The sequence below is a fragment of the Triturus cristatus genome, chromosome 7 (genome assembly GCF_964204655.1).
Source record: "Triturus cristatus chromosome 7, aTriCri1.1, whole genome shotgun sequence".
Taxonomy (NCBI): domain Eukaryota; kingdom Metazoa; phylum Chordata; class Amphibia; order Caudata; family Salamandridae; genus Triturus; species Triturus cristatus.
This window is the reverse complement of record NC_140590.1, coordinates 322,896,801-322,908,776: the sequence shown is the minus strand read 5'-3', so window position 1 is coordinate 322,908,776 and position 11,976 is coordinate 322,896,801. Positions and strand designations below refer to the sequence as shown.

At 46.5% G+C, this 11,976-nt stretch overlaps 1 protein-coding gene across 2 annotated transcripts in view; it reads right to left on the bottom strand.

Annotated features, from left to right (window-relative positions):
* Positions 1–5,934: 5,934 nt before the first annotated feature.
* Positions 5,935–11,976, bottom strand: part of EPS8L1 (EPS8 signaling adaptor L1) — a 217,658-nt gene continuing 211,616 nt past the window's right edge. For both annotated transcript variants that reach the window (XM_085616411.1, XM_085616410.1), the window contains exons 19-21: positions 10,996–11,176; positions 9,960–10,092; positions 5,935–8,248 (exon numbers count right to left, since the gene is read on the bottom strand). In XM_085616411.1, the coding sequence (XP_085472537.1) occupies positions 8,162–8,248; positions 9,960–10,092; positions 10,996–11,176 (401 nt within the window). In that variant the 3' untranslated portion in view covers positions 5,935–8,161. The remainder of the gene's footprint in view (positions 8,249–9,959; positions 10,093–10,995; positions 11,177–11,976) is intronic.

Here is an 11,976-nt window from a genome sequence, read left to right as displayed (position 1 = left end):
ATGTAAAGCCATCGGGGCCCGGAGCCTTACCATTCGGCAGTGACTTAATTATTTCCTTGACCTCCTCTATTGTGATAGGTTGGGATAGATATTCGCGATGTGTGTCCGATAGCCACGCTATCGCCACGTCTTCGAGGTACTCCCCGATTTCAGCCTCAGCGGCCGTAGGCCTGGAGGCATACAGCTCTCCGTATGCATCCATAAATTCCCCCAGTATTTCTTGCTCGCCATAATGTCGGTCCCCCCATCGTCCACGGATCACCTGTATGTTCTGCGGCGCACGTCCCTCACATATTTTAGCCGCCAGTCGCCCTCCTGGTCTGCCGCCCTCCCCATAGGCCCTTGCAATCTGTCGTTTCATGGTATATTTAATTTCATCGTCCGCGAGGCTCTGAAACTCGGACAGTGTAGTCCGAATGTCCCCCAGTAGCCGAGCATTTTGTGTGCGTTCGTAGTCGCGTTCTAGGACTCGGAGTTTATCCTCTTTGGCTCCGAGTTGCCGTCGGATGTCTTTAAGTATGCCTGCATTGGTGCTGATGCAGACGCCGCGTATAGTAGCCTTGCAGGCCTCCCAGAGCACTCCCGGGTCGGTCGCTGTAGGCGCGTTATTGTCAAAGTATTCCTGTATCGCCTGCCCGATGGTATCAGCGTACAGGGGGTCTATGAGTGCTTTAGCATTGAATCTCCAACTGAACGGAGGTGGCGTGTAGTCCGGGAGCTCCAAGGCGAGGAGTACCGGGCTATGATCGGATAGCGTTCTAGGCAGGTGACGAACCTCCCTTGTCCATCGTGCAACGTCGCCCGAGACCAGCCAGTAGTCTATACGAGACCAGCTACCGCGCGACGTAGTCACATGAGTGGCTTCTAGGTCATCCGGATGTCTATGCCTCCAAATATCAGTAAGCGCCTTATCAACCATTATGTCCTGTAGGACATGAAGGGCGTGCCTATGTGGCTCCACTGTCGCCCCAGAGCGGTCAACGTCATCGCAGAGCGCAATATTAAAGTCTCCACCCCACACCACATGGGGAGCCTGGAGGTCGCGCAGTTTGCTCCACAGCGATTGGTAGAACTGCGGATCGTCCACGTTAGGCCCGTAGACATTCACCACAGCCAGTCTCTGTCTCCGCAGGAGACCAGTCAGAATAACAAACCGTCCCATGTCATCCTTCTCAACCGACTCAATGGTATATTTCAGCCCTTTTTTTATCAATACCATCACCCCCCGTGCATAGGAGGAGTAAGAGGAATAGTGTACGGACTCAGCCCACCTACGGCCCACATTAACTCGGCGTGACGGTGCGCAGTGTGTCTCCTGTATGAGTGCAATATCTACGCGCTGTCTGTCCAGGTATGCCAGTGTCTGCCTGATTTTCTTGGGGTTGCCAAGTCCTCGGACATTCCATGTGATTAATCGAAGCAATCTCGCACCTACTCCGCTATCAGCCATCTCCTAGCAGTATCAGTCATACAGCAATCACCCTCACACCTAGCGGGCGCGTCCCTATAGCTGTCGCAGTGGGTATGGACCCTCAGTAACCTGAGCAAATTTACTCGGAATTCAGCGATGCGTCTCATGCACAGTGACCAACATTGCAACTTCCCAACCGTAACCCGCTTCCCCCCACCCACTTCAGCACCCCAACTATGCCAAAGACATACCCCATAACTAATGTCAAACATTAAGGTAACTGGATTCGGGGATCTCCCTCGTTGGGGGACCGCCTAGATCACACCTCTCCATCCAACTTAATGGATGTGGACGGGGACAAATTCCTGTTCAGGACCCCAAGGATCCCACATTTATGTAAGCATCGTATCGACCCTCCCCAGGGCCTGTCGCAGTCTCAGCAACGTTCACAGCGTCCCATTTGTAGCATTACTGTCCCGGCGGCAGAGAGTCTTTGTCCCAGCCATCCGCTCCTCCCTCCACCCGCATCTGACCCACATACCTATGGTATAGTCCTGGCAGTCAGGGCTCATGTCTCACGCTGTTCATCTGGGTGGTTTGTCTGCCATTCCCGACAGAACGAACGCCTGCCTCTCAGGGAGCGGCCGTTTCCAACCGTGTGCAGTCTCTGTCCGATAGGGGAATCCTACCCCTGAACTTCCGCGATCTGGAGCTCCTGCAGCACCACCCCGACTTGTATAGTAGCAGTTTTACCGGCGTCCAGCCCTTCAGAGGCCCCGGCATGGTCATTCACAGCAAATGCACTCGCAATCTGTGCCATGGTGGAAGTCTCCTCGTCTGGCCTGTCGCCCTCCGTTATTCACCCCGTCGAGGTCGCGTGTTCAGCACGTGGTGTAGAGCAGCTGCGCCGGTCCTCGGTGGTCCGTGTGCACAATAATTTAGTCAGCGTCCGTGGCTTCCTCAACTCTCCGTCTCTCTTTGCGCTTAGCTCCGATTTTTTTGATAAGTTCAGACGCCTCTCGGGGCGAGTGGCACAGTACCGCACGTCCGTCGTGCGTTATCCGCAGCCGGGCAGGGTAGAGCATGGCGTAGTCAACCCCCATATCACGAAGCTTTTTCTTTACCGGATTGAACTCTTTCCGCGCTTGTTGGACTGTGAGGGTGAAGTCCGGGTAGAATGCCAGTTTGTTTCCTTGGTGCGTGATCTGCTGTTTCTCACGCGCTATTCGAAGGACAACATCACGGTCCCTGTAGTTGAGGACTCTGGCGACTATGGGCCGCGGGGGTGCCCCAGGCTTTGGCCTTGGAGCCAGCGACCTGTGTGCTCGCTCAATGAGGAACATTGGGGACAGGTGCTCCGCGCCCACAACGTCCTTAATCAGCTCCTCAACATACGTTTCCATCCTGCCCGTGTTGGTAGATTCCGGAACCCCCGTGATTCTCACATTATTGCGTCTTGAGCGCGCTTCCAAATCCTCCGTCTTTTGCCTCATCACCTCCAGCAGTCTCTCAGCCTCCGTACATTTTTGAGTGGTGGTTTGGGAGGCGTCCTCCAGTGCCCCGATTCGGGTCTCTGCCTCCGTTAGCCGCTCTCCGTGCGCATCCAGCTTCGCCGCCATGTTGTCGACACGCAGTGTGATGGTATCAAGTTTACCATGTATGTCCTGTAAGCTCTGCTGGATGGCCCTCAGCGCCTCCGCCATGCCCTGTGGCGTTGTGTCGTCAGCCCCCGTTGCGTCGTCTGGTGGCAGAGTGGCGCCTTTGGTCTGGCGCTTGGTTTCAAAGGGGAGCTTCGTTTGTGTCTTTTCCGGCTTTCCCATAGTGTCCGAGTGCGCCGCTGGGCCCCCTGGGCCCCGCCGACTAAGATCACCTATCGGGCCCTCTGCAGACGGAGTTCGGGGGTGTCACAGCCGAACGGCAGGTTCACAGCTCTCTGCAATGGTTCCGTTGTTCAGCTCCTCATTCCAGCTCTCCGTCCCGCATGGGTCCCAGCGCCGCCATTCAGCGCAGTTGCGTTCAGTACGTGGCCCAGCTATTTCCGTTCCGCCAGCAGTCTCACACGCTCATCGCCATCCGCTGGGCTCTATATGTGCCGGTCTTGGGCGCAGCGCACGTGGATCTCTCCACCGCCCAGGTCCACCATGCTCACGAGGCCAGCCTGCAGCAGATGTCCTCCCTATTGGCCGGCGAGGCGCTCCTCGGTCCCGCAACGGGGGTCCCAGCAGTCTCCTCACCTCTCCGCTCTCGTTGCCCCCGCCGCAGCACAGCGTTATGCACCTCCGCCGATGCGGTCACATCGTCGCCGAGCCCCCGCCTCCTCCGCGGTCAATCGGACAGGCGGCCAGCGTGGAGGCTCTCACGGGGCCCCCTCCGCGCACCGCAGTCCGTGCCTGTGCCCCCGGGGCTCCCGCAACGTGTCAGGAGTGAGCTTGTAGTGTCCAGGCGGCGACCACTTCCTCATCAGCAATGCCGACGCCACTCAGAGCGCGTCTTCGTGTCGGTGGGCGCCGCCATCTTGGGAGCCGTTAGCCTCGCACGCCCGAAAGCTTTGGAGTTCGTTTTTTCAGGGAAAGCGGGGCTCTCGATCGACCCTCTCAACCCCCTTCCGTGAAGGGCAGCTTCCGATCATTGCTGCGATGTGTTTCTGGCCGCGGCGCTTCCTCTGTCATGCTTTTTGCGCCATTTTCGTTCCCCGTCCGGCGGAGCTGTCTCAGGAGGCAGCCATTCCGCTGTGCGCCCTCTAGCGCCCCCCAATGTTTACAGTTCTTCAAATCAACTTTGATACCAGCACTTTAGCACTATTTGCACAAGCAGCGTTTGCACAAAGAAAGGAGATAATGGATTGCATATTCAGTTATCAATTTGTTTTACATTCTAAGCTGGGTTTAATACATTGTATGTGTGTTCAGGTTCTGTGGTTTTATTGTTGAAATTCCCAATTGGAATTTTAGGTATTTATCCCTGGACCTTGATTTTACCATTATTTCTTTGAATACCAAAATAGAGTATCAATATCAGATGTCAAAAAAAGATGTTGATATGAAACATCTTGTGCAGCAACATTACATTAAAATGTTTTTATGTGCCAAAAAGTTTTTATGAAATTAATTACACCAATATGGGCATTACTATATGATTGTGGGTAATTAACTTTAGGTATTTATACCAGAAAGTGCTTTTGTTTTACAACGAGAACTGTAAATAGTATGTTGTCTATATTCAGTGTTGACCATATGACTACAACGCACGTCACTTTAAGAGATTTGAAAAAAACAGGGTAAAAAAATGGTATTTAATGCTAACATCTGACTATGGGCGTATCATGTGATCAAGGCCCTCCGGGGTCGAAACGTGTCATGCTGCTGTTGTTTTTATGAGCTGTAAATAAAGCAACTTACCTGCACCTAACTGTGGTCCGTGCTCCTGTTCGTCGGGAAAGCAAAGAGTGAAGTATCTCTTCATATATATATATATATATATATATATCTATATATATATATATATATATATATATATATATATATACATATATAATACAATACAGACACACACCAAAATAATGCATACAATAGAGGCAATGACCTGTGACCACACTATACAGTACATATGAATTCATAGGGAGGGTTTTCTGCCATACCGTGTAATTGTTACATACAAAGCGTGATATCTCACCCAATCCCTGGATGTAGCAAACAAGGCTCAATAGACTTCATACATGCATATAGGGGACAGAGGGCATGACCTTGGGTAATGCCCACTGGCAACCACATATAGAGGGGCTTTCAGCAAATACAACATGATTTGTGGCCCTGCATTGAAAGGTGCCTACCCTGTGTGTGCTACATAGAGGGACTGAAGATACATTAGTACGTAGTCTACACAGACACGGATCAATGCATTATAAGGGGCCCTGGGCATAACATTATTGGCCTGTGTTCTCATAGATATCAGTTTATTCATAATGTAAATTGTGATATCATTCATGTTATCACGCAGGCGGGCATTCTTTTGTTTGTACTACTGACGGGAGTGGCAGATGCCTGCTAAACACATTTAAGATGCATCTAAGAGGATTTTTGGATCTTTAACATAAGGTTCCTTCAACCGAACGTCTTTGTGGGCTCCGTATGGGATATCTATACCATACTTTAGTATCTGGTCATAGTATACAACCATAAGATCTTATCAACAGAGCTTTTCAGTTTATTAGATTTGGCCAATGATGCCCCGGGTAGTGGAGAAAGGGCATGGCCTTCATTTCTGCACTTTGTTAGGTACCTATGTTCATATTGCTTGTAGGACATGCCCTTTGGCCATACTTTACAATTATAGAGGAGAGGGCATGACTTTCGCCCATGTCCGGCGCCTAGTACTTTTCATGCCCATGCCTGTGGCATTGTAACCGTTCCCTGGGTCTGCTGCACATTGCTTTCCAGCAGTCTGTAATCCTGTGCCTCTAATGTCTGCTCATATGTTTCCTAGGGTGCGGGAAATCAAAGCACAAATAAACACCAATTACAAAATTTTCTTTAACCTTCATCATGATTATCTTTTATTGACAATTTTATGTTTTAAAAATATATATTTTTTCTTATTAGAAAATGCAAATCTCGGACTATGCTGTAAGCAAGCCCTACCCTGTCCCCAACTTTTATGCGGTGTTATAGCCCATAAAATCAACAAAATACAGAGCTGCAATTTAAAGACTTTAATTGAAAAAAACAAAATTCAACGTTACAGTCACAGAAAAGCAAACATCACCTGAGGTTGTTTATGGGCAGCCATAGACTGGCCACATCACTCTGCTAAAGACAGAGAACAGACCACGAGCTAATTTTTAACTTGAGGAAACACAGCAAGCACATCTTTGTACTCTGGTAAAGTGTGCAATATAGAGAGGAGGCTGGGCCTCTGCAACTGCTTCCTTTATTTTAGCAAATAATTATACAGTATGAGCACTTTTGATTTGGGCAATAATAACACCTATAATTAGTCACCGAGATGGGATCCAGTTTATGGTATGCACCATCAAAATAGTCATTATTAATATTTTTTTTAACGTGATTATAATCTGGGACGTTACCAGTGCCATGCCTATGCACAAGCCCGTTCAGGTAAATGCAAAGCAATTTCATGGAAATTTAACAACGTAAGACCCTCATAAGGCGTTCAGGCCCCGGTACAGCATAGGTGGAATGGAAGTAGCAGAAGAAGCCCCCTCAAAACAAGAAAGAAGCAGCCGAAACATTCCATTAAAGACCTGCTGGAAGAAAGGCCTGGTTTATCAAGTCCAACCGCGACCTCCAACCCTTGCACCAGAGCAGCAAGAACAGGCATAGGCCTCACGGGAAAATAAATACGAATACTTACAGAAGAGTTCCCGCAGTGGGGTATCAGGCCGGGGGAGGGAATAAGGACAGCATGAGGCATTAGAGGCAGGAAGAGGGAATAGGAATGAGGGACTAGGTCTAGGATGGGGAACTGGTTGGGGGAAACTATGTTTGGAACAAGGAAAAAAAGTATGGGGTGTGATGTTAGGCGAGCTTGAAGAAAAATATGTTGGTGAAGGAGGAAGTACAGGGCAAAAGAAAAGAGATGAGTGGCTAAAAATGGTCAGGTCGACGAGAAGGAGGTGAGATAAGAGAACAGCATTAGGTCAAGAGAATGGGGTCTATAGTGAGAGAAAAGGGTTCAAGCCAGGAACTGGTGGGGTAGGAATAGGGATGGAACAAGGCGGAAAATGACATAACAAGGCAGGGGTGAAGGAGCAGTTGATGGTGATGCAACAGGAGTTGGGTGAGGGAACAGGGGTGTGGTAAGGTCAAAATAAAGGGATTCAGTAACTGGGTGGAATGTGGGAACAGGGGTAAAGTGACTCGAACAGGATGGCATGCAGGGACAGAGGTAGTGTGAGGAAAAAGTTATTTATCAAGGATCATGCGTGGTATGAGTGTGCAAAATCTCTCTAGAAGCCATTCTTTGGATTCTGATGGACAGACTTGAAGACTGATTCCGGGGATCAGCTGAGGTCCAGGATGACAGGTGAGCATGATGACACTCCAGAGATGGCACAGATATTGATGGGAAGGGGCTTTCTCCACAATCTGAGCCCCAACCTTAGGTTACCCTTTTGCAGATGTGGCCAAGTTGTCCATTCAATGTCTGGGCCACAGCAAAAGCTCATGTGTGGGGGCCATGACAACTGCCAGTGTCGTTGTAGTGGGCCTTTGTTGTAATCAAAGTTCAGAGACCGTAGTGTAGATTATATAAAGGTTTATTAGATCTTAGTTTCATGTAGAAAAGTAGAAAGCTAAGCCCTACCAGGAGCAGCCTCCTTGCTGCTCAGACCATATCTTCAACTGACATTCTGTGCGCGTCAAAGTGTGCAATGTCTGAGTGGCTGCCCACACCGGTCACACAGCAAAAGTGGTTTCATTTGGTCAGAACGGAAAACTGTTTCTGCCTCCCAGGATGACCACTGGTCAGGTGGTGCCATAACACCCTGCGCGACACGAACGGTAGCGGCGTAAACAGTCCACACGGGCCTTGAGACACCCAGGGCTGGCCTCTCCCTCCGATCACCTTCATTGTTACCTTATGGTATATATTATATATATATATTATATATATCTATATTATAGATATGTACAAGTCCCTGCAGTGTGCATATAGATATAGTCTTTGTAGCATGATAGATATTCCCAAGCGTCTTTGGCTCCAGGTTCTCGTGCTCTTAATTGTTGTCTCTGTTTAGAAGCTAACTTGTTCAATTTCTTCGTCGACTTTCTTTTTCTGCTTCTCCATCACGGCTTCCAACTCAGAGATTTTTCTTGAGTCCTGCAATATGGCCAGTAAATGGTAAATAAATGAGTGAAGGCCACATGAGCGTGAGAAGCAGGGTTCGAGAGATGCATACACATAAGGCTTAGTGCACAGAATTGGCTAATGAGTTTAAACAATAACTTTTTACAGTCTAAATCTTGAGGTAAGTGCATCCTTCAGCAATTCATAAGTGGAGGCCTAGTACCTGCTGCCCTCCAGCTCTACAATGCCTCAGAAAAAACAGAATCTTTATTTTCTTGAACAATTTTTCTGCTGCTTCACGTTTGTCTCTCTCTTTACAGACAGCTACTATGAGGTCGTTCCTATTCCCTTTGCCTATGCTCTCTGTGCTCTGTCATCACACACAGTGCATCATGGGACTCAGGTTAAGAAGAAACACAACATGGCCGCCATCAAAGAATCAGCAAAATCAACAGAAAAGCATTTTTCCACAACGTTTTTTTGGGATAATTGTGATGAATAGTATGCTCAGTACTGGGTAGGTGAACTTTAAATAAATGGTAAAAATCATGAGCCTTCTCCTTTTGAACACATTTCTGGGGGTTCAGTCCCAAGAAAGCCTTATTTGCTGCACCATCTGTAAGCTCTTTTAATGAAAATGAGACTTTTAAGAGAAATGTTTCTGGGCCACAGATGTTATGCAGTTAGAGACAGCTGGCATGTGGGCATTCCCCTTGATTGCATGTGTGCCTGGGTGCTAGTTTTATATCACATGAATTGCTTACACTGCTGTATGTTGTCTTAAGCTAACATCAGTAACCAGGGCCGGCTGGTGCCACAATCATATTTGGAACCCCCCATGACCTCCTCCTCAGATTCCCTCACTACCTCCTGGCAAAAGTACCCCTCATCCCACCATTGCCCCTCTCTCACATACATTTCATTTGTTTTAAAGCCCTGGTAAAGGCTGGCGTTACTGATAAGAATGTATATCTACCCAAACACGCCCTTTTAGCATTATTAGGAATAGATAGTGAAAGACTGAGGAAAAAAATAATGGCTTGACCTATTTTATGCAGTTTGCAAGCAGCTCTTTGATGACAGTTCGTAACAGTCACTGTTCTATATTAGGGTTGTAGCTTATGAACTGCGGTCACAAAAGTATCTCTGTGACAAAAGCAGTAATCCACTCAGCTACCCATATAAAATACAGATCTGTGATCTGCATGGTGTGCGTTCTTTGCAGCAGGCATATTAACCCTCTGTGCTACGTTAGGGCGAGTCAAAACTGCCACTACACAAAACTCTGATCTCTCTCCCTAGCAGAAACATTAATCACAAGAGTTATCTTGACATTTGTATTACGGCCTGAAAGCTGTAGGCACAAGGAACTCTGCCACAGATGTTTTTTAATCGAGAGTTATTGCTAAATACAGCCCCCCCGTTCCACCCCCAGAGGCCAGTACCCACTTCCCAGGTCAGCGCCCAGTGTGGCTGCACCGGTTGCACCACCCTAAAGCCGGCCCTGTCAGAGACACTTTACTTGCTTGTTTCCCTGCTGGCACGGAATCCAGTTCATAAACGGACGTCCAATAAACCCACTAACCCTGTGATTCCAATGGAGAACGTTTGATAACTTGACAAGTGGAATTTCCATTAACTAGAAATGTACGAGTCAATTATATACGAGACCTCTTTCCCACAGGCTTAATTCCTGCCTTCCCACTCCTCCAAGATCATGGAGTATAGGACTCGGGCACAGTACCTCGAGAAGCGCTTTCTGTACCATGACTTGGCTGTACACGCGTGCGCCTTCCCCTGGGCTCACTGCCTTGAACTCTTCCTTCTGGAGGGTGAAGAGTTGGGCGCCATTTAGCACACCTAGGGAATTCACCGTCCTAACAAACAAAAGATGACGTTTTAGAAGTATGAGATGACTGTGAAGCTTAAAATGATCATTGAAAACAGAAACTGCAAAAATAATAGCATAGCACACACATAGTGATCAACCCAACCGGAGAGATCACAGTACAAAGTCTCTCAGTTCAGAGAGAAGCAACACAATTCATACAATGGCTGATAACAGACACAAGGCATGACCAATCAGACAGCTCATCACATTAGGAATGAGCAATCAGAGAGTGCACATATACTTCAAACAATGATCGTTCATGGGGCATAAAGAGAAAGAATGACCAATGTCAAAACGCATGGTACAAAGAATGACCAATGACAGAACACATAGTACAAAGAATGACCAATGACAGAACGCATAGTACAAAGAATGACCAAGGACAGAACACATAGTACAAAGAATAAACGTGAGAGAACGCATAGTACAAAGAATGGACAGTGAACGACCACATAGCTCAATTGACTCAGTAGACAGAATAAAAAATGTGAAACTGCAAACACAGATTAGGCAGTTGCTAACCACTTAGCACAGAGATTAAGAATGCAAGACAACGCAGAACAAGGAATAAACAGAATGAACAACAGAGTGTTTAAACATACTTCCTACAGTGGCCAATCATACTGCACAGGCAAAGATTGACCAATCTGAGCACTCAGAGCATAACCAATGACAACCTCAGCATACACTGCAAAACTAATCGGCTACTCAGAAAACGCATAGGGCAAGCAATAGCCAGCATGTAGCAAAGAGACATGGGGAGAACAATTGGTTGGACACAGTGCGAAGGTAAATAGCTAAGCATTGCAGGAAATGTTAGGGACAGAAAAAATGCCTGAAGAACATCTAGTGCATCCCCTCAACCCCTCCCTGAAAGCCCTCGACTCACAGTGGGTTGAAACCTTTGGCTTCCAGCCACCCCTTCACATCACTGCAGCTGGACTCGTCGCTCAGCGTCATGGAGGTGTCAGACGTCCTGTGCACTGAAAAGCTCTTCTGGGGAGCTGTGCGGCCATTGGCCAACCTGAGTAGCAGCTCTTCGTTCATGCTGTTCACTTGCTTTGGTTTGGCTACAGGGATCACCGCAGAAAATCACAAATAAAGAAGGAAACAGTGAGTGACTCATTACAATAGAATCCAATAATGCGCTATAGCAGAGACTTATAAGGGGTTATTCACAAAGGAAATTTACACTTGAGAATAATTTACACGTGTATTTAATTCTTTCACTTTTGTAATAAATCAATAACAAATGTGAGGTATTCACAAAATTCGAGGTCAAAGTTACTCAAAACTTTAGGTGTACACATCTCAACCCACTGAAAAAAGGGGCGGAACCAAATGTAGGAGTGAAACAGCAAGACCATTTCATAGAAAATACGGGAGATAAGCACTTTAAAAAACTTCATAGGAAATAATGACATCACTTAATGTTAAGAAAAATATCTAAAAACAATACATATTTACATTTTAATGACAAAATATTTTAACAACCTTTTCTGCATTGAAAAATTTATTTAACATCATTAAAATATAATAAAACTACTTTAAATTAATTTTTTAATCACTTTTATTAATTCTTCATACATGAAAATATTTTAAATTCAGATGGGATTTTATTTTTTAATTTAAACTTCAGAAACAAGTATAGGTTATTGTTATGTACTATTCTGTACTGTAATTATATTTTATTAAAAATAAATGTTACAGTGAATTCAAAAAACGTATTAAAATACTTCATAATTAAATAAGGAATATATTTTACTTGTAGATTTTATTTTAAGATAACATTTTATTTATTTATGTTTTTAACTATTTTAAATAATGTTATTCAACATTATTTCCTATGGGGATTTTATTTTAAATCCCA